The sequence below is a fragment of the Hyalella azteca genome, unplaced genomic scaffold, assembly GCF_000764305.2.
Source record: "Hyalella azteca isolate HAZT.00-mixed unplaced genomic scaffold, Hazt_2.0.2 contig14624, whole genome shotgun sequence".
Taxonomy (NCBI): domain Eukaryota; kingdom Metazoa; phylum Arthropoda; class Malacostraca; order Amphipoda; family Hyalellidae; genus Hyalella; species Hyalella azteca.
The window spans coordinates 101,556-128,479 of NW_025944502.1; the positions used below are offsets into that span (position 1 = coordinate 101,556).

Sequence of the window (26,924 nt, forward strand, 5' to 3'; positions counted from 1 at the left end):
ATAGTAGCAAAACTAATTGGAATATTGCAAAACTAAAAATAGTGAGTAATATATATCTCCAAAATTACTGCACAATTACGTAATATCTCCAAAATTACTGCACATACTGTGCATTGATCCTGTAACTTCTATCTAGTGTATCCCGTGAACCTATCTTCAATACTTACGCTTAGATACACGTCTGATAATAACACGTCTGTTATTATCCTTTCCTGGCCAATGAATATTTAATATGTTATTCGGACAATTTATTAATGAACCAAAACCCCTCGGGTTCTTCTTTAATCGATTACCAGATCCTCTAGATCTGACAGAGACAGAACCAGAGCTCTGACAGAGTTATTGCAACTTTGACAGTGGTATTTCTATGCCCACCCACAAAAGGGTTAAGGAGGCCCATTTGGTGCAGGAAAATTGCCCAAAATCCTAGCTCTTTGTGAGTGGTGCAGTGTCTGAAGTGTGCATTGATGCCATGTTTTTTTCAAACTTGAATGTTATTTTAATAAAAAAAATTTTCTCTTTGAAAAAAAAAACTATATAACACACAAGATGCGCTTGTGCACAGATATTACACTCTCTTGAAGTTCCTTACAGACAGTTAAAAAATTGTTTCTATGAGCACCTGCTCCTCAGCCCCATACTTGACGTGATGAGGAAGCTACCCACTAAGAAAAATAATTTTGGCATTTTTCTACTGAAAGCTGGTATTGTGGCTGAATTCTCTGCTTTTATTGGATGTTTTTATGTATATTATCGAATGAACACAAACCAAGGTAGGTAAAACTAACATGACCTAGGTATATAAAAATGTTTACTGTTAAGTGTAAATAGCCAATTTTTTCCTTCTAATTTGGATTTGCTCAAGTTCATTTGAATTTATTCGTTCCTTTTTTTCCTGTTGTGTGATAACAGTAGAAATATTTACCAATTTCCTTCTAATTTGGATTTGCTCAAGTTCATTTGAATTTATTCGTTCCTTTTTTTCCTGTTGTGTGATACTATTGTAAAAGAATCTTGTTCTTTCTTTTGCATACGGTACATTGATTATTTTATTTACCTTCATATATTGTAGCTTCAACTATCCTGATTTTTTCAAGCAGATTTAGCTTTGGTTCATTTGTGGTGTCAGTGACGATATGGTTGTTAAATCTCCACATATTCTATTCAAGCTGTAATATAAACTTATTTTTTTGGGCAATTTTTTCAGAGTTCCGGTATTACATGCACAAGAACTTCAACTCTGGTTTAGAAGGTGGGCAGCATCATGCTAAATATTTACAGCATTTTAAGATCATGCATTTTCTCAACTCATGATGATTGTACTGGTTTCATACTCAACTGATCCTGAATAAGTAGACATTTCTAATAATTTCTTGTTGTTAGCTTTGGTGTTGACTCTTGTAAGGATTTTACTCAAGCTATGATACTTGTTTGTACTAAAAAAGCTGTTCTTATTGCAGCGTATTATAAAGTTGGAGATTTTTTTGATTCAACCAACACCACACGTCAGCAAGACTTGACTGCTTTTGCTGCTTTGGAAGCTTCTTCAACATCTGAGCCTCAAAATTAAGTCAGGTTTGTCTTAAAAATGTATTAAGTGTAGTGCCAATATGGTGATACGAGTCAATGTAATATTCAATAATTGAAATAAATTCTATTATGGAACCTGAAGATATTTGTCTCTATACATATTTTAAAGTCACTGTATCCATAGATAAATGTAAAAAAGAAAACTCAGTACTCACTGCAGTGAGTGATGGAGAGCACATTTTCTCATCATTGAAAATGTGAAATGATGGACAGACAGACTATAGACATGACGATCACAATAGTGCCTTTTTTCCATAAATGAGAAAATGCGCTAAAAAATTTATTATTGCATTTGCATATGGTACTTTCATTATTATCATTAATTACAACAACTTTGTTCTTGTATTTAACGATTTATGCAAAATGACGAGATATTTGGTAAGGAATGAACATTTATGTTTTTACTAAATTGATGAATCAGCATGCCAAATTTGATAATTTTTCTTGATTTCCCTCAAGGGGACAAGTGAAGATATTGAACAACATGGCCATCCCAATCCAGTACAGAAAAGCCATTGTCCGCACTGGCGTCATTGGCTTTGGCACTTACCTGCTCTACAAGTTGATCATGCCTTCTGATGAGTATCTCAAGGTACTCTACTTATATAGTGTTTTTAATTATATAATTCATTTAAACCTCAATCCCTAGCCATGTATATACACAACAAGATGTATCTACTGCATTTGAATAACATTAAATAGTTACGTAATTCATTTATTACAGAAAATTAACAAATTACATTAATTTCTCTCAAGTTCATATAATTGATTTTGCACAATTCTGTAATAATAGCATCACAAATTGTGATGTCTTGCAGACGAATTTTTAGCAGCCATGTCCAGGCTGTGCTTGGGCCAGGTGTTATTGATGCGTTTTGCATGAATTACTGCTAGGAAGTCACAGTCATTGGCCTACATCACTCAGAAAAATCCATAGTAGTTCAAGACAAAATCTTAATTCTAACTATTGTATCATCCTCCCATTAATGGATGTTATTTGATTGACTCCATTAGTACCATAAAATAGATCTTTTAGACTAGGACCTTTTTGTGAGACAAAGTCATACAGTGAAGATATAAATATATATTGTATTCGTGTATTTAAGGCAAGAACTTGTAGAGTATAGGGTTTTCTTTTCTTAAATGTCAAAATGGTTCAAGTCACCCTATTTTAAGGTAGTTTGAAGCAATTGTAGCATGTATTTTTTTGTTTTATTTAAAAGTTAAGATGTTTTGCGCTTGAAGGAACACATTTAAATTATTTTGAACTGCAAATTTCTTATGTGATCTATTACTTAAAAAGCACTTATTTATAATATCCCTTCAATCTTAGTTTGCTTACAACAATAAAGATACAATAATTAATATTGACAGAATACTATTGACAAACTGGCATTGTTTTCAGAAATTCCACCAGGATGCAGATGAAAAGAATATCGGTTCTGGCCCCACCAGGTTAGGCCGCGTGGTGCAGCTCTCGCAGCAAGGTTATTCCTACGAAGCTATCACTAAAATTATCTCCGCGGAGCAGAAGGAGCGATATAAGGCGCTCTATGCCAAGGAAGCTGAAGAGAGAAAAAGAGCCTTGGAGAGAGAGAAGGTCAGTTCCTGTTGCCCTCCAGGCCTAGCCTTGTGGCCTTTGGCCAAATTTGTGAATAAATCTTCCTCACAAATCGATAAAATTCATTTTAATTTGTTCGCAATGTTTTCATCATTCTAAGTCGTACGTTTCATAGCANTTTGTTCGCAATGTTTTCATCATTCCAAGTCGTATGTTTCAAAGCAATTGTGAGAGGAGTTCCTATAAATTCTCTTCAATTTATATTCCAAAGAGTCTCATTGGAAAATCAATAGGTACTGAGCTTAACTTTCTGAATTTTTTTTTAACCCTCTACCGCCTGACTCGAGTAACCTGAGCAATATTGTCACAAGCCTACTTCCCAAAAAGGAAAGGTTCTAGTGAGCGCAAAATGACTTGCACTGATGGTTGCCGCCACGTACGACAACTTAAAAATGTTCTCTGTTGCGTACAAACGTCCTCAGGTTGCATTTTTTATATGTTACATTCTGGTTGTGCCATGCTCTCCGGCCTCATCTTGTGAGGGCACAAGCTTGGGTCGGGTGTTTGTCATTTACATATCGATATTTTGTCAATCATGCTTGTAAAATTTATCTTGCCCAAAAATTACATCAGTTCAAAATTTGTATTTGCTCTGAACTTTTTTGTAGAGATAATCAATTTCAATATAAGCAATCTTATTTACCCTCCTCAGCTATCGGTGGCGGCGGAGGCTAAGTCCTTACAAGGCGTTGTGCGCTCTACCGTGGACACCATCACACGCAGCGGCAGCTCTCCCACAAATTAAATTCTGACATTTCATTCTCTGAACCTTCGCTCATACTATGGATGGTTGTTAAGTTAGTAACTAAACTAACTCAACAACCATCCATTTAAAGAAAGTAGCCGTGCGCTTCTTTATAGCAAATCGCACGAGGCAGCAGTGTAAGAATTCAGTGTATTGCCGTGAGGCGGCGCTTGCAACTAGAGGGCTCACAGCTATCTCGGGTTATTACTGAGAACCATTTTTGATATTAAGAAAACAATTGACAGGCTCAGTCTGAAATCTGTGTGTGGCAATCACTTTAATAGGTTCTTCAATGACTTCAAAACTAAAGAATAATATTCACTTACTCACAGCTCAACAGCTGAAGAAAATTTCTACCCCTTGGTTTCTATTTCATATTAATTTTGCCATTGTTCCATTCGTTGTACTGTGGTTATTATTCTTTTTTTTTTTTGTTGAGATAGCTTCAACTAGATCTTCGATTTAAGCAGGTAGGTAGTCGACGACTGGTTTAGTCATGGTGTTGGGTAACGGGCATTGCTTGATTATTGTATTTTAGCGCATTTTCTCATTTATGGAAGAAGGCGCTTCTGTGCTCGTCATGTCCGTCCGTCCGTCTGTCTGTCCGACCGTGACTTCACGGACGGACGGACGAGAAAATGCGCTCTCTGTCACTCACTGCAGCGAGTACTGAGTTATATCATTTTTAATTCTCTGATGCATAAAAATCTGCCCCTCTGTTGACATGTTAATGACTCTAAGTTATCGGTCATGGATCTCGTTTTGTTGTTGGTACCGCCGACAAGCGAGGATCATTAGCGCGTTACGTGAGAGCTGCCTTAATTTTCTACTAGCTGCAGACCTTGTGCTATGGCGATGCACTACTTATTTTAAACGAAGATTTCATTTTTGAAAGCCTTCAGCTTCCTAATTGAGTGTGAAGAATTCCGCTAGAGCCATAAATAATATTCATACTCTGTTGCCGAAATATAAGTGTTGATCTTGGCTATGAAAACATTTTCATTGTAGAAATATATTTCCATGAGGATGTCTTTGAGTGATGAGCCGGTAACCTTCACGAAGGGAACTATGGGGAAGTCAAGACTCGCTCGTAGCCGCAAATCATAATGTTGCGAACACCTGAAATTTTATTAGGACCCATAACATACTAACGACTTTTCGAGAACCCTACGTAGCCTTATAACTCTGACTTGCGGACATGTGTTATAACCTGTTATTTAATTATAGTAGAAGTAAAGTGCACTGTTCTCGCTACCATTTTGTTGCGATGCAAATAAATTAGTGCAGCTGCGAACTTCCAGCAGATCTTCATTGTGTAAATAAACTACCTGTACTTCGCTCCCTCTCAAGATTGTAAAATAGAACTTCGTTCTTACGTAAAAGTTTTGTGATTTGTTCTATACCCGATGTTGCCCATGTTGATTATTCTCATTCAAAAGTACTGTGTTCGAACCATTTGACTACTAAACTTGAACGATCGTACGAATGAAAACAAATTTGCATGAAACGGCCATATTTATTTGATGTAGAATCTCAGTACAGGGAGTTTTGTTCACAAGGCTGTGAACAAAATCTGCGTTTCAGGAACTTCAAAGGTTACTAATGTTAGGAAATTTAGGTCCAGTGAAAAAAGAAAACTGGTTTACTGAGCAAAAACTGTATCTTAACGTATCATCATGGCTTACGTCTTACATGGTTCGTATGAAGACACACTGAAAAAAGATTCAAGTAGAAGTTTTAATGAATTAAAAAAGATCGGGATTATTTCGAAATACACGGTCCCACTACTCGGGTTCGTGAAGGAATGCAATTATAAATAGCTGCTAAATGCAGTAATGAAACGCCGCTAAGACAGATAATGCAGTTATGAGACGGAACTCAAAGCCAGGGCAGACCGAGTACTTACTGCAGGAACGAAGGAAATCCACCAATGTAGCCACAGCCGAGTTTGAAAACCACGAAACAAAGCTGCAAGTAGGTTTGGAAAATCATACCTAATTAAGAGTACTGCAGCAAAAGTATGTTCGTAAGCTGAAAATAGCGATGTATTCTTAAATTTGGCAGAATGAACTACAGAATATCAACAATATAAATCGTACAAGAGTTCAATCGTTTCTTATCATTCCAAGACGAACATCAAAACCCAAATTCATAATACGGCATGTAAATGAAGTTGAGAAATAAGTGCCTGGGGCAAGATAGAAGTAACGCTATTTTACCGTCATATCTTTACCAAAACAAATTCCTTCAACAGTTTGGAGGCAGTATTATGTTCGTGGCAATTTTAATGTACATTTCAAATCACATTATATTGATTAGATTTATGCTTACGTCGTCATATACGTTTTCATTGTTCAACAGTAATAAATTACAAAAATTAGTAATTTGAATTTCAACGTTAAACCTAATAAAGTCGAGAAAGCGCGATTTTAATCTATCTGTCATGACAGAATTTATTGAAGTGTCAGAAAGTTCACCTCATTGTATGTAATTTCGTTAAATTTTATTATATTTTAACAAACCCATAATTGGGTAGAAGTATTAAAAAAAATGTTTTCTCTAACACATTTCACGTACACCAACATCAATAATAATAACATTCAAACTATCCATATAATAAAGTTCCGACAGAATTGATGAACACCTTATCCAAACATACACGTGATATATAAATTTATTCAAATATCAGTGACGCATTTCCATTTATTTTTTTCTAGCGCATTTTTTGAACCATAGTAGAATTGTTGCTAAATCATCAAATTCAAATATTTCCGGTCGTTTCTGTACAATTGTTTTCAGTTCGATGAGTTGTTAACTTCATAAATAAAATTTTCATTATTTTGAGTCCATCATGTATAGTACTTATATCTCTTCAATACATAACAAACTAAGTCAACATTCTTATAAGTTATAATGAAATCATTTGGCCACCTTATACGTATTAAAATGTATACTATCAAACAACTTTTCGTTACAAACTTCAGAAACAAGACATTTGTCAATTTACAAAAGATGATGCGTATGTAATAATTTATATTTGTAAACAATCAAACACTAGTTTGCTGGAAGTCGTGTTATTTTCTCAATTCACTTGCACTTTGTTGAGGAAGAACAATCGAAATTATGGAGACCAAGATTTACTTTCTGGAGCGTGAACCGCACGTCGGAAACCTGAGTACATTCTCTTCACGAGTGCGGAACCTGTCATGTACTCAAAAAGTCAATTAAATTATTCAGTGTTTAGGGGATGTATAAATTCACATAGAAAAATACTGTCAAAATCTATACTCGCGTCAAAACTCCATACCTAGGTTCGGGCTACACTACATCAATCGTTCACTGCCTAGTGTATTGCAATATTTGGGCCGACCAAGTATTACAAATTTGTGAAAAAAAAATATTTCTTCACATTTCAAAGGTTAATGAATTCTTCGCTCCTACTACCAAGAAAATTCCTCGTAAAATCCACTCTTCTATCTGAAGACTACACGCTACCCTGACCACCACTCATCACTAAGCAAAGTGCACAGCCAGCATCCACCAAAAAATAATAAGTTTCTCAACTTTATCCGACAATATTCATGGATTAAAATTATTAAGGATTTTCTTTTATTCCAATAACTAATTTAAAAGAAAGTGACTTCCTCAAAATAGGTTGCTATAAGCGCATATCAGTTATTTCCAAGACACTTTACTATGGTGACTTGTACAATTTGAGTCAGTAAAATCAATACCAATTTCCGCTAAGATAAAAATATTTCAACGAATGAAAAGTTGAACACTCTAGCTCAGGTGCACTCAAATTCAATTTCATAACAATCCAGTTATTACAAAACTGTTAGGAACTGAACAATGTCTGCTCACCCAAATTTTTATACGTTTGTACCCTTCCACATTTGAAATTCTCGCAAGATTGTGGATGAAAACATTCAGTTGAGTGAGAATATTACAAGTATTCCTGCTTCAAACTATAAGTGAATTTGATGGAAAAAATACAGGCCTGGCCGAGTTGCAAGACCTAAACACAAGCGCATCACTAATCAATTCTTGCAACATTGCATGACTGAAAATATAAATTTACACGAATCTATCAACGTCTCCCTGAAAGTAATCTCATTATTTTTGCCACGCTTGAATTATGTCAGCCATGACTAGACAAAAGCACGTTGAACTCAAGGCCCATGCAAAAAACTATGTACATGAACATATTTTAAATTTATATCTAAACTATTGCAACTTGGTCGTGTTTATCAATAAGGAAAGCGCAAGCAGTCCACTATAGTTTTATTATAGGTACTTATCAGTCACGTCAATAGCATGAGAATAGCTTATATTGATATCTAATGTTTTCAAATAAGCTTTATTTGCATGAAATGCAGATGCCGGCGTAGTGTTGCTTCATATATAACCATGATCTCAATGGATAGTACCGCATTGAAATCAGGAATAAATGGTTATATATAACAAATTATAGTAGGCGTTTAAAAATTACTTTTTAAAGACAACACTTCAAAAGAGGCAGTGCCTCTGATGTTACACATGTATAATGAACTTTTTATTTTAATTTTAAGTATTTTGAAAAATTATTTAAATATCTTTTATATATGAAAAAATACATTTTAAAAATTATTTATTCTGTCAATTGATTCAAGCATTGTCTCCGACTTTGCGCAAGTGTGCAAAATTTCAGATTGACTGGACAGGTAGAAGTGTGTTAAATAGCGATTAAAAGATTTGTTGCAGACAAACAAACAAACAAACAAGCAAACAACATGAAGTGAAGTTAGAGAGAAGAGTTGTAAAATATAAAAAATAGCAGGTAAAGTCGGGTATGTGTCAAGTTATTGAACACACATGCCCTCTAATGAAATGAAATTCCATCAAAACCTAAGTATTTGTCTCACTTATTCGTCAATAACATTGACGAATTTGCAGCGCAAGATAATTCGATGAGTCGTAGGGAGGAATCGGTGCTGGCGTTTAAATGCAAAGTCATCACGAATATTATCAATATATTTTTTAATAATTACTCGTATCTTTTATAAGAATGTGGCATTCTTGTGCAACCTACTTTTATTTAGTATATGGAATGTCCTTTCAAAAGCTGCCAGCTACAAATCTACCTTCGAAGATATTGCGAACGTGATTTGCAGTTGAAATTTAATGAGGCAAAGATGTTTAAAGCCACGCAAGTTCAAAGCCGTGCACGTTGAAATTTGGCACATGGTGAAGATAATTCTTCAGTTGTATCAAAATATAACTGATTGTGAGTTTGCGTCGAAATTACAACCGTCGCTTCTCGAATTTAATTATTAACATTGCAGGTAAGAAAAGCATTGTATGAAATAGACTAGATAGTCAGTTTTACATGTTGGGTTCACTAGTTGTGTCAAACTGCTCATTAATTTGAATAGTGTTGGAATAGAAAAACATTGCTAAGCATACGTAGATGACTCCAGAAACATACGTAAACCAAGATAGACTTAGACTAACATCGATGAACAATAACTTACGGGGAGAGAACGTGCACGAAATATTTTCAATTAAAAACCAGCAATATTCAGTCCTCGTGTAATTGTTATTAAGGAAATGAAGGTACATACGACAAACCTAACATATACACTAGGTACTCAGTGGTTACTAAATACAGTGTACCTAAATTCAGCCTAAATATTGTAGGCATCACACATATCATATAAATTTAGCCAAATAACGACCATTGCAAACCTTGAAACGTCATGTTCCCTTTTACTGATAATTCTTTACTGGGTAAGTGATCAAATCCAATGCAATATTGAACTGGACAAAAAATTTAAAAACAAATTGGTTTTAACCGTGAGATTATTTCATACAAATACTGATTTAATGCATCCATTGACATCATTCGACCACGGTTTGGTTCGGCCATTGAAAAGATTTATCGTAGCCTTAAATACAAGATTTGTTCTAAATGTAAGAACCACGGATAAATGGACAATAATCGAGGCAATTTGGTGCAACCACTGTTTTGAAACATGCACCGAGGTATTTGTAATGATTTAATGTCCTAATTAAATTGCCCGGAAATGCCACGTGTGAGCGGTTTACGTTATAACACAGAGACACCGCTAAGTGCTAAGCCAGCTTAACATCGTATGGTAGAAACGTTACATTCTCTTCTTGTACAAAGACACGTTCGGTAGTGCACTTTCTATCCTATTAAAACTACTCACGACGACCGTCCTAAGCTATACTACAGGACGCAAACATTAATATGGCTTCATTATAACATGCAGGAAGTACTCTTCTTATACGATCTTCAAGACTTTAGCGACCACAAAACATACATACATCTTATATCCATCCAGTGAACAAATGGATTTTTTTTAAAAGAACAACAGCTTATGTAATTGACAGTAGAAATATTTACCAATTTCCTTCTAATTTGATATGGGAAGGCCAATTCTAAAATTTCATTGCTTACGCATTTTTCTTGAAGTTCAACAGAACAACAGCATTTTCCCAATCACAATTCGAGTTTTTCTCTACAAGAGAAAATTTAGTACCTGAAAAAGTACCAGCTTTACGCTAATGTTGCGAGAGGAACAAAACGTCAGGGGATCTTTAAAATATTCAATAGTTTAAAACGTTTAAAATATTCAATAGTTTAAAACGTTTAAAATATTCAATAGTTTAAAAAGTTTGAAATATTCAATAGTTTAAACGATTAAAGTACTCAATAGTTCACACGCGCATGAGAATGCGTCTGCTCTGACTATCGCCTCGCTTCGATTATTCTCGCGTAAATCAACCACTAAGCGAATGTCACTCTAGAGTCTCAGTTGAGCGAGTACTATAATTTTCTACATTTTCAAGTGGCAGAAAATGCTATCGAATATCCATAAAATATATGTACATGTATATTCAAATCGAGGGCTCGCGTTGTTATTTGATGTGGCAGAATGTGATGGGACTGTGATTTCAGTTATTTTACGTCGCAAAATACCGGTAAAACAAATATTGGCGGCGTTAGAAATATACATTAAACAATTAATAGAATTTTGCAAGTAATAGGGCTATTTCAAGCTCAGCCTCACGTTTTAATCCATACATAAAACTTCAAATTCTCCACCACATTACAAAATCTTATTTATTTTACATTTCACGTAATATTATTTTTACGGAAAATCGAGGTCATTTTATTGGAGCAATCCCATTCATTGCGATCTCACACCACTCAACCCCAACCGATCATATAATTTAAAGCTAAATATTTACACAAGAAAAATACGGATTAAGAGGATGACATAGCACAAAAAATACAAAGTATAGTCAATTATTACACTTATCATAAACATGTAGCGACTAAACATTGCAAGCATAGTCTTCCAGATCTTAATTGATCCACCTGATCCAAGTTCAGATACGAAAGGTTGCAAGGAATTTACACAGAAAATAAGACGCATTGCAAAAATCAAAACATGATCGTAAGTGAGCGAATTAAGGAGAATAAAAGATGTCACAGCACTAAACAGAGAGAAGTGCTCACCGAAACAGTTATCATGTTTTTGGTAACAACAATTTACTGAAGGAAGTCATCCGCTCGTTACAGGCGCATAATGAAATAATGTGCTTGGACAGAGAATGAGCGACACAGAGATCTTTTAGGTTAATCAATGCATTAATAGTTGACTCATAATAATAATATGCCCAATAAAAGGGCATATACCGTTGGAGAGAATGCTGTCCCTTTCAGTTGAATGAACTTGGCCTTAGACACAACACAGCGGATCTATGCATTGAGCACTAGTTTATATACTCCGGACGTCACCAATGTTGAAATATAAAGCAAATCTTACTCATCATATTGTTAAGTATCAATAAGGTTGATTAAAAACGACTCATCATTATCTTTACAGGAACATGCATCCTAGCTCTGCATACTGGATAATTTCACATGATTGGATAGAAAGACACTTATACCTTGGCGGCCATGTTCGATTTAATTTTGAAAAAGTATCGACCGCTTGCGTTCAAAAAGTGATGTGATAAATTAAATCACATTTCATTAAATGGATAATAAAGGAAGGAAACTTTAGGTATCAAATTTAGCTTAGATTAAGCAAAATAAAACATTCAAATTTAGATTTGTGATAAATTTGTTCAATATCCTTTTGTCTCAGCCTTGCCCATATGACAACATGTACATATTAGCAAGTATCATCACCTGAGTTATTAAATGACAGCTGAAACCAAATTAATAAATAAATGCCAGCAGTAATGAAATGTCTGTTCCTAAAGATTTACCTATCAATGCATCGAATGACAGCAATAATCAAATTACAAAATGAAAGCAGAAATACATTATTAAATGACAACAGTTATCAAATGGCTGTTCCTAAAAAATTACATATGAATGCATCAAATGACTGAAACAATCAAATTATTAAATGACTGAGAAATAAAATTAATAAATGGCAGCTGTAATCAAATGGCTGTTCCTAAAAATTAACAAATGAATGCATCAAATGACTGAAACAATCAAATTATTAAATGACAGAGTAATTAAATTTTTGAATGACAGCAGCAATTAAGTTATTAAATGACGGCAGTAATTAAATTATAAAATGACAGCAGTAATCAAATGGCTGTCCCTAAAGATTTGTTTATCAATACCCTGCAGGAGCCGCGAGATGGTGATCGCTCATGTTGCATGCGCAGGCGGTCATGTTAACAGGACTCGCAGACTATGATTAGACTGCAACGTTCGGAGGAATGCTATTTGACAGGGACGAGATATTCTGCTATATGGATATGAATAATTTCCGAGAAAACATTCCAATGAATTCTTTTCGTTTTCAAAACTCTTTCTCAGCAATTAACTTCTATCTCACGATTCATTAACTCATACTTAAGTAACAAATATGAAAGTTTTGTGAATGCGATACGAATTTTCAGAGCGTAGATAAAATGTTCTCTCTTTCTCAGTGAATGGCCTTATATTTTTGATTGTTGTATTTGTTTTTTGAACGACCAATTGATAATCTGTCCCGTAATCAATTTATTTCATACTATGAAGAAGGCTAGCTAAATAAGGTCATGAATTTTTACACTGAATAAAAGTTTAGTTATTATCAGTCCATGGTGCGTGTGTTACGTAGCACAAACGACTTTGGAAAATATTTATCAGATGTTTGTCTAATGGTTTATCATTCACAATATCCTTGAATGTTCGTCATTAAATTACTTCTTTTCATTAAAAACTATAAAACGCACAAACTTTGGTCTTCAATTCGCTTAAGAGCAACACGAATGACTTATTTAATCTCATATGATCGTACACCACAAAATAAAATATGATTTTACGTCAAAAACTCATAAGTTCAAAAAACTCAATTGTAAATTACTATTGACATCTCGAAGCTACGGAGGAAGACCGTTGCCACGAGCGGTGCCATCACCTTCGTAGCCCTCAGGCGGTCCCGTCAGGAAGTAAGTGACCATCTCTCCTTTGCCCTTCACGTTGACGGCGCCTCGACACGTCAGCGGCCAGCCACGGGCCTCCAAAATCTGGTAAACTTCTTGCGTTACCTGCAAGCAGCTCGAATTTAATATATAAAAAAATTTCATAAAGTAACACTGAGGTAGCCAATTTGCCTTTACCGTAACTGTGCCGAAAAATGCCCTAACTTTGAAAGGCGCGCGTAATTTGTCAAGACTTCTACCGTCATAGCTACAATGATTGTCTCATTTTAAAGGTGATAATACATAGCTAAAATTATTGTCTCATATTAAAGGTGATAATATATAGCTAAAATTATTGTCTCATATTAAAGGTGAAAACATTCCTTCACTGAGTGACCTGAATTTTATCGGTGTCACTGGTGGTATCCATCCTAGACGCGACGTTGACAGCGTTGCCCCAGATGTCGTACTGAGGTTTGCGCGCGCCGATCACCCCCGCCACTACAGGCCCGATGTTAATGCCTGAGAGTGAGCAACGATAAGGATTAATGATTGTAAGCCTCAACATGATAAACGTACCTAAATCTAAATTCTTATAATAAAACTTAATGAAACCTGAATTCTTGTTAAGGTTGCTAGTTTTGATGAAGTTTTTGAGTTTGACAATAATAGGAACTTTCTTGTCCTCAAACTAGAGGATTCAGTTCATAAGATGCAATTTACAGCTCAATCAAAGTATTCATATGTATATTATCTATATCTTAGCCAAATTTAAAATTCCTATTCATAGTATGAAATCGCTAATGAGATGTTCATCTATAGAGACTTCAATCAATTGAATTAATTATTTTATAATGTAAATTTCTACCTAGAAGTCTCTGGAAGCAGAAGTTTGGTTTCCGAATAAGAATTGAAGAAAAAGATTAAGAATTTCCAAAATGCATAATAATTGAAGATAATATAATAATAATTTGGAAAGAAATAATAATTAATAATAACACTTACCTATCCTAATCTTGAAGTTATTGAAGGAATGCTCGTTGACATACTCGAGCTGCACCCGCAACCGCAGGGCGAAGTGTGCCATGGCCGTGACGTGGGAGAAGTCCTTCAGATCACACGTCGTCTTCGTCAGACCTGCGAAGTGCGTGTACTGTCATAAGTAACAGCAGGTATATTAAAATAAAAAGAAGAATCCTTCAGATCACACGTCGTCTTCGTCAGACCTGCGAAGTGCGAGTACTGTCATAAGTAACAGCATGTATATTAAAATAAAAAGAAGAATCCTTCAGATCACACGTCGTCTTCGTCAGACCGGCGCATGTACTGTCATAAGTAACAGCAAGTAAATTAAAATAATAGAAGTTCTTCAGACTACACGTCCTTTTCGCCAGGTCTGTAGACACGGTAGGTAATCAGTGACGAGCACGTAAATTAAAATAATAGAAGAATTCCTCAAGGTTACATGTCGTCTACGTCACCGTTACACACATGGTAACGAGTAACGACTAAGTAGTTTATGATAATACAAGAAGTCTTTCAGATCACTCGTCGTCTTCGTCATGCCTACGCACGTTAATAAGTGACGATCGAGTATGTTAAATTAATTACGTTGATACTCGGAGTAAATGAGTTGGAGTGAATTCAATCTCGTAAATATTTCAGGCCTCCATGGAACTTATCTAGAACGGTATTAGAGAACACAGCCATCGTTGATTGTAACGGGAATAAGAGTTGATTAAAATTGCAAAAAAATTAAATGAACGAAAAATCTGATTAGAAAGAAATGAAAAATAATACTATAAATTTGATAACAACACAGTATTGATATTCTTCAGTCATATAGATAACAATAATACATTGTGTCACAGAAATCGCTCAGAATACCTCACACCTGATCAACAAACGTGGTTATTTATTTCGGAGCCGGTGGCCTTCACCTCACCATCGGTTATCATTTCTTTCGTCCCGATAGATTTGATCAAATCACCAAACGTCGTCATTTATTTCGGGTAGGTGAACCAAATTACCTGACCCGATGTTGCCATATAACTCACCCGAAGCTGCCATATAAGTAGCGCCGGTAGACTTGATTTTCTCGACGCATTTGAACTGCTCTTCGCCAAGCATCTCATCGAAGTCAGCGATGATCTCGTTGAGCAGCCGTAAACACTCGACTCCTTCGTTGTTGGCTTCCAACTCCACGTAGAACTCCGAGAAGTTCGGAATGGAGGCGAACATAATGCACACGCTCTCGCACTGCTCGTGGTACAGCTCCTGCAAGTGGAAACAGCTTTGAAAACTTTTGGTACTGATAGTGATTTTTGTATGAATGAAGCTATTAATGCAACGAATATGATAATTATGAAACTGAGCACAAATTGAACTATTTCACATCATGGGCTATTTCATTAGAGAGTATCTCACATCAGGGGTTTTATCATTAGAGTATCTCACATCAGGAGCCATATCATTAGAGTATCTCACATCAGGAGCCTTATCAATAGAGTATCTCACATCAGGAGCCTTATCATTAGAGTATCTCACATCAGGAGCCTTATCAAGGTTAAGGAAGTGTTCGGCTACGTGCTCAGGCAGGATGTTCGCTATGAGCTTCCTGTTGAAGGCTTGCAGATGCTCAACCTCCTCCTTCTCGCCTGCACAAGAAAACTTTCATAAGTTGACATATCAAATTAAAACTAAATACTTCGCAATAGTTCAAAAATAATAATATATATTATGAGACCAAATGCAGTCGTGCTCCTCCTGCTAATAGTTTACCGAATCATTGGTTGATGGTAAAAATTAATTTCTTCGTACTGTTGATGAAACATTTCTCATTAAATAAATGAACCACCATTAATGCAATCACGGCATACATTGTTTTTTAACGTGGATGAGTACAATGAATGAAAATGGCCACGATTCCATCAGTGGGAACGTGTATTCAACAATAACTCTTGATAATTGTAAGATAGTTGCAAACTATTGGGAAAATTTACTTCAACGAGCCAAATCTCGAAGAAATAACAACAAATATAACAACACCAAATAACAATTAACAGAATAACAAAACACAAAATTATACAAGATACGGATTGTGATTACTCGTGCCTCTGGGTAATCGAACCAGGCGGCTTTCAGGACCAAACTGACTCCGTTCAGAAAATAAATTGATAACTGTTAGGTTCACATCAGGGCTTAGTTATCATTTTCTTGAACATTAATTATATATCTATCACTGTTGTTTTGAGGATCAATATTATTTTGTACCCTTACCGTGATATTTCATAAAAACCTATATCTGTTTTAACATGGAAATCATTGATATGAATGAATATATTAACGAATCAATAATTATTATATGCAAAGTGGATTAATTTCATATTAAGCATGATAAAATTTGATAACTTTAGCGAGTGAAGATAGATACATGCACACATAACAATGTGTCTAAATTGACATTATAAACGCCTTGTATTACGGTTCTTTTTTTATTCATAAATAATTATAATATTATTGATTACCGTGGGCCTGGAGCTTCCAGATGAAGTCGAGTCTGGACGCCGTCTCGGTCTGTCGTGCGTGCATGAAGAGCGTCGCCGTGAAGCTCAGGAGCACCGCGACCGTGACCCACGGCAGCACGGCATCACTGCCACATAACAGTGGTGTCACTACGCGGGCAGTGATGACACCACCGCCTGCGTGGTGACACCATCTAAATCGCTTAAACCACCACCACCTAAATCGTTTAAAACTTAGTCGATATCTGCTAACGTTCACCGAATGTTGAAACGAGTTTTATTCGATCGAATTGTTTAGCTCCTGAATGTTGAATCAACGATGCTTCGTGTTATTGTTTGTGCTGAAATGTTCTATGTTTGTGCTGTTGTTATTTTTTTACTAAACGTCTAACATTCAAAACTTCAAATACTGAATCTGAAGATAATAACGTTATTGCAATAACACTGAGTTCAAGAAGAATTTTCAAGTTATATCCAACGCTCAAGAAACAAAATAATAAAGCTAGTGTAGCCGCCATATTCCATTTCTCTGGAATTTGCAGATGTAGAATTAGGCTACTAGACGTAGTTTATTTCTGATTCGTCAGAGCATTCAGTGTTTGACCCTAGATGAATGTATAGTACCCGAGGAACCAAGTTATTCGGTCAGTTAGATTTGTTGATTATTTGAATTATTGACTATACCGTTTCATATTTATTGATTTATCTTGATTCATACATTGTCATTTCTTGAAACATTCTTTGTATATTTGTCTTATGTATTTTATTGTAATTTTCTTTCTAGAAACCGTACATCATGAAATACTCGTTTTTTACCCTGCCATGATGGTCCGCCTTTGAATAGTTCAGCAAACGTTCCCAAAGGACTAGCCAACAAGAAAGTCCTTTACAGCTGGACTCATCGAAAAAATGAACAATCCCAGTACATTTAGTAGCAATTGAATTAAATACATTAACCAAATAAAAAATAAATGTAGAAATGATTGAATATTGAATATAATAGAAATTGGATAAAACAATTCTATAATTGTTTTATCCAATTTTTTTATAAACAATCGATTGAATTAAATACCTTAATCAAACAAAATACTAGAAAAGAAGTAAATGGAAGCTTTGTATAAACCTGATAAAATCGTGTCCGCAAAAGAGTGGCAAATGCGTCACTAGCAGCATGGTGAAGTATGTGCCACAGATAGTGAAGAGCAGCAGGAGCTTCAGCACTGGCACAAGAGTGCGAAAAACAGCACATGTCACCATCACCAACATCACGCTGTACGTGAAGTACTGAAACGAAGAACTTCAGTTACATTATGGTATGACTTCAGTTATAGTACGGTATCATTTCAGTTATATTATGATATAATTTGAGTTGTATTATGGTATAACTTGAGTTATGTTATGGTATAACTTGAGTTATATTATGGTATAATAAAACAGTTGTTTCGGCGCTAAAGAAAAATAGTCCCGTGAAATTATAGTATGCATCAAAGCTGAACTAAGACCACTACGAGCGAATACAATGCAATTTAATACTGAAGACATTACCGCTCAATGCACTTATGGGCGGGGCAACTAACTTATAAACGGCGTTAAAATGGAGAGGCAAGCCAGACGGCCAAATAGGTAATGAGGATGATTATTACTGGACTGGAAAATCATTTTATGATGCAAGCATATCCCTTGTATTATAGGATGTTGTAATTAAGAAAAAAGAATATAAAACTATTTCAAGAAAACATTGAGGTATGAATCGAATATCTAAGGGCTGCATGTGAGTTAATATGCAGGCTAAAATATTATAACGAATCAAAAGATGACAGAATGACAAGATGCGAAATAAGATGTGATTTTTGAATTGAAAATGAAAATTTTAGTATTTTAATATTGCGCGTAAAATTATAAGGTATTAGAACTCCCATGAGCCCTTAACTCAGCTAAACATACGTGCGTAAAATTGTATCCAGAAGAAACCAGGGCGTCGCGTTCGACGAGCGAAGCGTTCATGTCACCAACGTCTCGGTCAAGTCTTGTCAGGCTTGGTGCGCTCGTCGAGTCGTCGAACACGTATAACTCGGAGGCGTTGCTCGAGTTGAGCGCGAGTTGCTCAAACTGACACTCGCTGTAAACGCTCAAGTCGAACAGAAACTGCACGACGAGAACAATGATAGTCGATTTATTATTAATAAGAATAGAATCCACTTAATTTTACTCTAACAAGTCAATTGGGACCTGCACCAACTACATCGATGCTGAAATAATAAACGACGATAATAACTTTGTAAACGTAATAATTTCAAGTCATCACAGGCTAAACTGAAATAAAATATAGTTTCCAATCAAACGCAATAATTTCCTCCTATTTACTGAAGCAATGACCCTGTAATAATTTCTCCCCTTTCCACCAACGTTGCCATAATTTCTGGTTAATATTGCTAGGTATTTCTCATTCACGTGACAAGTTCTCCATAATTAGCCATCACATAGAGATCAATGATTCACGATAACACAGCCAATAATATAATATCTTCGCTGCAATATGACAGACCAGCGGCGCGACGGTACAGAGGAAGAGCAGCAGCACCACAAATGCTGCGAGGATCTGGCCCAGCGTCCTGTTGCTCGTCACGTCGACGCTCGCCCTGCGCAGCCAGCGCGGTGACTTCTGCGCGGAGTGAGGTGCGGTTACGTCGAAATAATGGCAGTACATGTAACGTAACCGTGATTGGTGCAGTACTATGATAAGTCGGTGTGGTTCCATGATGAGTTGGTGTGGCACCGTGATATGTCGTGGTGGTACCGCGATGTGTAGGTGTGGCACCGTCATGTGTTGGTAACTTGGTATATGATACTGTGATTGGTCGGTGATGTACCGTGATGCATTGGTGGTGGTGTGTCTTTGCATTGGTGTGTCTCCATTATGTGTTGGTGTGTCTCCGAGATGTAGTGATGTGTCATCGATATGAGTCGACGTCAGTAATCGTTCAAGCTGCTTTAATGCAACATAATTGGATATTTGAGGTGCTACTTTACTACACACAAGGTGAAAAGTGTCCCCAGCGCGTTTAGTTTTCTGTAAGGTTTGTTCTCTATGAATGCCAATTAGAAAGAGACAACTATAAATCAATAAATCCCGAACATCAAAAAATTAACGTGGATCTCAAAAGCACGGTAAATTATTCTCACCTGCGAATAGTGACGGTGTTAAAAAATGTCATTGCTTATAGTAATCACGCTCAAAATGGCAAGAATGGACCGATCAACTCCAGAAATAGAAAGAAGAGAAAGAGTAGCTAGGAACGAAGAATTATTCCACATATACAGAAAAAATTAAATCATTAACAAAGTTACGAGCTGACCTTCACGTCATCAGCCATAACGAGAGTCACGCACAGGCTCAGCAGCAGTAAACCGCCCGCCATGATGCCTGATGACTCACGCACCCCCCTACCGAAAAAATTTATAATTAACACTAGGTATTTCCCCCAGTATAATAAAAATCTGAAACAGAAATCATGGTCATACAACACCGTACAAATTTTTGGATGATGAAAGAAAATACACATTTTTGGCCGGGTAGTTTATCATTTAATAGGAAATTAATATATGTCAAAGTTTGTGCGTTTGAAAAGAGCAGACGCCGCATATATGGAGAGGCTTTTATAGTGCATATCCACGATACTTATCGTGTCGCGATATGACGTGCACATTAAAGTTTATTCTTAGTATTCCTATTCATAATATTCTTTAGCTTTATTCCTATAATTCTTAGATAGGCATTGTAAAACTAAAAGGAAAGGAGTGGACCAAAAATTAAAGTTAGATTTTGATATTGGTTTATCTAAATTATAGTTAAAGACGCCATATCGGCTCCGGAGATCTCATCGTCCCCATGCAACGCCGAGCAAACCTGCAGCTATCACTCGAACATTGCCAATAAACCACTGCGGCCTAACAAATATAAAACTGCAACAAAGTCACTTGACGAAAGTAGCGGCGCTGAGCCACCACTTACCCCGGCACGACGATGGCCTGCGCCAGGAAGACCGTGGCGAGGGCGATCCAAGCGAAGGTGAAGTACGCGGGCAACATGTCGTCCCGCTCCCTACAGTAAAGTTATTCGTTTGGGACACATCTTACCAGAATTATTCGTTAGGGACACACCTTGCCAGATTATTATTCTTTAGGGACACATTTTTCCAAAACCATTCATTGGGTTCATAACTTGCCAAAATAATTCATTTTATTAAAATCTCACTTTACATGATTGTCTACTTTTCTTCGTCGGAAGTTCTGGGCTGGGGTACACAGTTAGAAAAATTAATCCAAATTATTAAATTATTACATTCAGCTTGTTGTCTCCTAGAAATGAAATTAAATCATTTATTTATTCCACTTGCAATGTGAAAAAATTCAATTCACACATGCCATCAATCTCAGTTAGGCAGCATTATTGTTTTGTTGCTTAAAATATCGAGCTCGAAAAAAATATTGATGCAGAATTAAGTACAACAGAATAATCCGACAGACAGCTGTATTTCATTTGAAATTCTGCGGAAAAAATATTTGTAAATTACTTATTAAGTCGAATTTACTGCAATTTGTAAAGCCAATGACTAGGGCGTTTGCAAATTTTCAGAGTGCGTGGGTAGGTGAGTCCCACATTTGATTCATGCTGGTATCGACACACAGGGTGGCTACGGATGATTACAGACACATTACCGTTTTTCTCGGCATTTACTGCACGTCTGAAAAGTGTAGCTCATGTTTTTACTGCCTCTATGTTTATATTAAAACAAAGATAGTTTGACAACTAACACACTCGATATTAATAATTTTAAAGACCTGACCGAGCCGTTTCTCGTACGCACTCAATTACTCGAACACTGGAATTTATTGGTTCTTGACACCGGAATTTGTAGGTCAATTCCTGATTAAATCTGAGAACACTTTTTCTTACTCATTTCACTGTTAATTCCATCATTCGCAAGTCTCTTTTAGTGTGAATATTTATATTCCTCTACTTCTACTCGACCACCCCAAAAGCCGGGCCTCTTCTTCTTGATTGGTCTCCACCACACCCAGTAGGCCCCACCTTCTACTCTATAGTTCTCCACTAAACCCATTAGCCTCTACATTTTCCTTGATTAGTCTCCACCAAATCAAGTAGCCTCCACCTTTTCCTCGATAGGTCTCCGCCAAACCGAGTAGCCTCCACCTTCTTCTCAATTGGTCTCCACTAAACCCAGTATAGCTTCCACCTACCCTCGATTAATTGGACCCTACCAAACCCAGTAGCCTCCACCTCCTCTTCGATTGGACCCTACCATACCCAGTAGCCCTTACCTACTCCTCGATTAGACCCTACCATGCCCAGTAGCCCTCACCTACTCCTCGACTGGACCCTCCCAGACCCAGTAGCCCCTCACCTTCTCCTCGATCTGGCGCTGGGTGAAGGAGAGCAACAGGGGGCGGCAGTACTCGGAGCGATGCCGATGCGTCGAGCGCGACTCGATGGCCTGCGCGAGGTACTCGTTGACCTCCTCGCTGGTGCTCTTCGCCGCAGGGGCGTCGTGAATGCCCAGCCTAAATACCACATAAAAAAACAGACAAATTATACTATTAAAGACTTTGCATTTTTAGCGCATTTTCTCATTTATGGAAAAAAGGCGCTATTGTGCTCGCCATGTCCGTCCGTCCGTCTGTCCATCAGTCCGTGACTTCACGTTTCCGTCGACGAGAAAATGCGCTCTCTGTCACTCACTGCAGCGAGTACTGAGTTATATTTTTTCAGAACGGGCACAACATGAAAAGGTTAAAAAAGCCAAGTTTAAAAACGAGAAACTTTCTGTCGTAATGTGAAGATGATCCATTAACAAAGTTTCGCTATTTTCAACAAGCAATTAATCACATTCTCGATTTTTTTTGAGCAATAATTCATTTTGCTTTCGACCAGAACTGAGCTGCCACTTGAGGACTAATGGATCGCTGCTCAGGCAAGGCGCGTTCTTTTACGGCCGCAAAATCTTCGTCGGAAATATTCAATGAGAATTTTCTAGGTGCGTGAGGGGTATTTTCTAAGTATAAATAAATTTATACCTACTTAGAAAAATCTTCAGCCCCTTAACCTGCACAATCCAATTCAATTTCTGGATGCTTCCTCAGAGAATTTATTATGACTATTAAATCCAAGTAAAATATCTGCTAAACTAGGGTCACAATTTTGTTCGAAATTTCTCCTACCTGTAATAAAAATGGATAAAGTGCAAATCGAAATAATTAATTAATGCATAGATCCTTTTGAGACTCAAAACCCTAATGAAATATGTGATACAGGCGAGCAGCAGATCTTTTATCGCACGCAGCTTTGCTGCCTTATTCATCTTGTATTAAAACAAAATTATTGGGCGTTGTATAAACTAAAGGCCTAAAAAGGAAATATATTAACAACAAAGAATGTCGCCAGCCTATATATAGCAGCAACAGATGTACCAAGACAACGTTGCTATGCAACAAGAACAGACGCATCAAGTCGACGTAAAAAGGCAATAAAAAGAAGGAAAAGATGTACTAGGACAACTTTACAAATGAACAGAAGAATTAATATAAGTACAAATACGACGCAATCAGACAACAGAAGAAATAGATGCACCAAGACTTTGTAAGAAGGCAACAGACGGGACAGAAACAACAGACAGTACGTGTGACAGAACCAAAACGACGATAACAAATATCAGGTGGAACAGACATACTAAAATGACGCTAACTGGTAACAGGAGTAACAGCTCACTAACACAACGTAACTAGGCAACAATATAACAGACAAGGCATTAATGAGTGTCAGAGCGAGGCAGCAGGCCTGACAGAACGTGGCAGCAGGGCTGACAGAACATGGCAGCAGGGCTGACAGAACATGGCAGCAGGGCTGACAGAACGTGGCAGCAGGGCTGACAGAACGTGGCAGCAGGGCTGACAGAACATAGATGCAGGGCTTAAAGAATATGGCAGCAGGTCTGACATAACATGCCAGCAGGACTGACACGATCAGCTGCAGTCACCGAAGATGGGAATCGCAGTGCCAGAGACGCGCTCTGCTGTCATCGAAACTAAACGCCAATGATGCTCTACACCGAGCCAATTAGCATCTGTAACAGCCGTCGTGAGCGCCCTCTGACAACTGTGATAACTATCTGAAAATTGCGAACTCCATCCGGGAATTTATAGGCCAATTTAACAGGTGCAAACACCGAACAAAGCCTGCCATCACCATCTGACCAATGAAGCTCCGTCTGACAATTACAAAAACATCAAATATAAACTATTAAATTCAACTGATTTCATCGTCGGTACCATGCAATTCTAAATTGCATTCCCTTTAGAGATGATTGAAATATTCTATATTCCTATCAACCAACTAAAAGGTATTAGCAATCACGAAATATCTAACTCACAGTCACTGTAGTAAGAACGTGTCAACCGTCAGCGCAAATAATGGTAGCATTAATTGGCTACAGAGACGATGGAATTAATAATATAATGATGGTTATTATCATAAAGCACCAAATGGTCCTGCAGTCCTTACTGCAGGACTTGAAGACAGAAGCAAAATAACATCGACATTATAACCATTGAAATTTACGAAAACACAAGATAAAGAAAGCGTGGAATGGGCTACGAAAGTATATATAAGCACTTCAACAAATTAATAATAAAATTCTTCAGTGCTGGGATTTCCCGAGTCAAAATTTAGACGGGAACTGCCTGAGAATACCGATGAGCGTTTTTTATAGCTACGACGCCTGTCAATGACCTGTGTAATATCGTCTACGGTCAAAGGCAAATGCTCGTGCATGAGTTGCCACGATACTTTCATCTCTGACCTCAAATAGAAACGACCAATTTTATCAACTTATCAGTTGAAAAAACCGCCGGCCTCCCGGCCGTGGCCGTTACAAAGTCCGCTGACTGCATACCATGCTTGCGTGACGGTCACCTCCGTAGAACAACCTTTGGCGCGAATTTTAAGGTTCTTATATACGCTAGTGTCGCGCACAGTTAAGCCTATACCCTCGAAGTGACGCCACATTCTTCGACTGGAATGTCCCTCGCGCTGAGCTCGCCAACGTTCAATGTAAACTAACTCGTTCCCACGATCTCGAAACAACCGCGTCTTACATACATGCTATATCGCTTCGATCCGCATTCTTAGCATTCTGAACACCTACGCATAATACATGTTCAATATTACCCATGTCCAATATTACCTACTTTAATCATATGGAAGGTTAACGCCATCAGATGTGCACTCCATGTGTACATCATTGGAGTTTCAATGTAACCTTTTAGAATAAATGTTGCCTTGATTATGGAGGGATAACGCGATCAGATGTGCACTCCATGTTTGCATCATTGGAGTTTCAATGTAATTATTCCTGCTAAACAATACATTAAGTTGGCAGCGAAAGGTTTCAATGGCAGTTTGGTTATAAGGTTTGATGTAACATATCAAAGCACGAAAAATAATAATCCTGTTATACAATTTATTGAAGATAAGCAGCATGTCTATGACTTTAGTGAGAAATGAGAAAATGAGTGCGGGTAAGCGTAGGGAAGAGATTCAGGCCGATTTTACGCATGATTAGTTGATTGAATTAAAAAACGGTTGACAGTAATTTTTCTTTACAAGGATTCAGTCGAAGATTGGATCAGGATAAACATAACGTAAGCAACAGACAAATTGTTTCGGGGACAATTCCTACCGCTGTAATTTAAGCTCGATAAATAAATAGGTTTATTCATATATTTGAGCGCATACTTTTATATTACTGGATCAATGTCAACAGAAAATAACCTATGAATAATCATCAGTAACGAAACTCGAACTAAACAAAAACATGGATACTATTACATTTAAAATTATTTCCAAACAAGGTAATATAATGCATACTACTACATAATGTAACATAATATAGAATGACCTGGCAAACTATGTACCTTGATGCACCTCATACACTACAGCCGCAGCCTGTACGCCTTGCGTAGAAATGTTTATGTTAAATTGAACATGTTCCATGATACTATGATGACCGAAAACATTTATCATACGAGTTGATTTGGTTGACAACCAAATCTTTAAACTATAAAACGAATTTAATTCGACGAGGATGTTTTCTTCACCAGTCTACGGATTTCAGAACAAGGATTCAATTACTCGTTCTTTTTATATTGATCGAGTACACGAGGGAAGGGATTCTTTAGTAATTTTTTTTTACATTTTATCCATACGCAATGCATTTGAAGTCGAAAACTTATATATTGCAAGCTGGTTGATAAATTCGAGTTCAGCAGCCACAATAAAGTTCACAACTTAGATTTCACACATGGAATTGAAAAAAAACGTAACAGCGGATTCATTCGGAAATACGTAAATGATTTTTTATCATGCATAACTGTTTACACAGATGATTGAATGTTTTTAGAGATGTTAGAATGCTTACAGAAACATCATAATGCCACATCCGTGCGCATCACCTCAGTTCCTGCAGGTTATTGGTTTGGATGAAGCGAGGCAATCTTAGCAGAGTTTGTGCGCACCGAGCTTAATTGCTGTACAACTGAGAAGTTAACCTACAAATCAAACAGGGTTCAAGACCAGCAAGAAAATGTGATCACTTTGCAGGATGCAAAAAGGAAAAAATAGCATTCCCTAACTAGTGTGAACAAATTGATCTCATTATCGAAACCGAATGCAAACGGTGAACATAATTGAATGTATGATTAACAAATGTCCCAGATAGACTTCAAAAGATTTTCATTCAAATTGGGCAAAAATGGTGGTCATTAAGCAAATTTGTTTCAAACAAAAGATTTTATTAGAAAGATATTATAATCTGTTCATTCGTTGAGCAATAATTCTGATTTATTTCAATATATGACTCGCAAAAATGTTTCTCCAAGGTTAAAATTTTCAGAGAATTTAGTAATTTAAGTTAAAATTTGTTCG

The 26,924-nt window shown here is 36.7% G+C and overlaps 2 protein-coding genes across 2 annotated transcripts in view; one reads left to right on the top strand and one right to left on the bottom strand.

Moving 5' to 3' along the window:
- The first annotated feature begins 567 nt into the window (after positions 1-567).
- LOC108682586 lies at positions 568-4,509 on the top strand. The gene is made up of 6 exons (XM_018171780.1): positions 568-773; positions 1,208-1,252; positions 1,461-1,575; positions 2,050-2,182; positions 2,996-3,190; positions 3,864-4,509. The coding sequence occupies exons 4-6, from the start codon at positions 2,075-2,077 to the stop codon at positions 3,954-3,956; spliced, it is 396 nt and encodes a 131-aa protein (XP_018027269.1). The 5' UTR covers positions 568-773; positions 1,208-1,252; positions 1,461-1,575; positions 2,050-2,074; the 3' UTR covers positions 3,957-4,509.
- Positions 4,510-12,524: 8,015 nt separating this feature from the next.
- Positions 12,525-26,924, bottom strand: part of LOC108682584 (adenylate cyclase type 5) — a 30,161-nt gene continuing 15,761 nt past the window's right edge. Inside the window, exons 7-18 of the mRNA XM_047884094.1 lie at positions 22,351-22,507; positions 20,937-21,034; positions 20,281-20,368; positions 19,470-19,586; positions 18,869-19,069; positions 18,048-18,208; positions 16,928-17,052; positions 15,948-16,057; positions 15,458-15,677; positions 14,406-14,537; positions 13,798-13,922; positions 12,525-13,526 (exon numbers count right to left, since the gene is read on the bottom strand). Coding sequence (XP_047740050.1) covers positions 13,359-13,526; positions 13,798-13,922; positions 14,406-14,537; positions 15,458-15,677; positions 15,948-16,057; positions 16,928-17,052; positions 18,048-18,208; positions 18,869-19,069; positions 19,470-19,586; positions 20,281-20,368; positions 20,937-21,034; positions 22,351-22,507 — 1,702 coding nt within the window. The 3' untranslated portion in view covers positions 12,525-13,358. The remainder of the gene's footprint in view (positions 13,527-13,797; positions 13,923-14,405; positions 14,538-15,457; positions 15,678-15,947; positions 16,058-16,927; positions 17,053-18,047; positions 18,209-18,868; positions 19,070-19,469; positions 19,587-20,280; positions 20,369-20,936; positions 21,035-22,350; positions 22,508-26,924) is intronic.

Coding starts and splice junctions, on each gene's coding strand:
- LOC108682586 (XM_018171780.1), top strand. CDS start 2,075: ATGGCCATCCCAATCCAGTACAGAAAAGCCATTGTCCGCACTGGCGTC. Junction 2,183..2,995: donor CTTCTGATGAGTATCTCAAG/GTACTCTACTTA, acceptor CATTGTTTTCAG/AAATTCCACCAGGATGCAGA. Junction 3,191..3,863: donor GAGCCTTGGAGAGAGAGAAG/GTCAGTTCCTGT, acceptor TACCCTCCTCAG/CTATCGGTGGCGGCGGAGGC.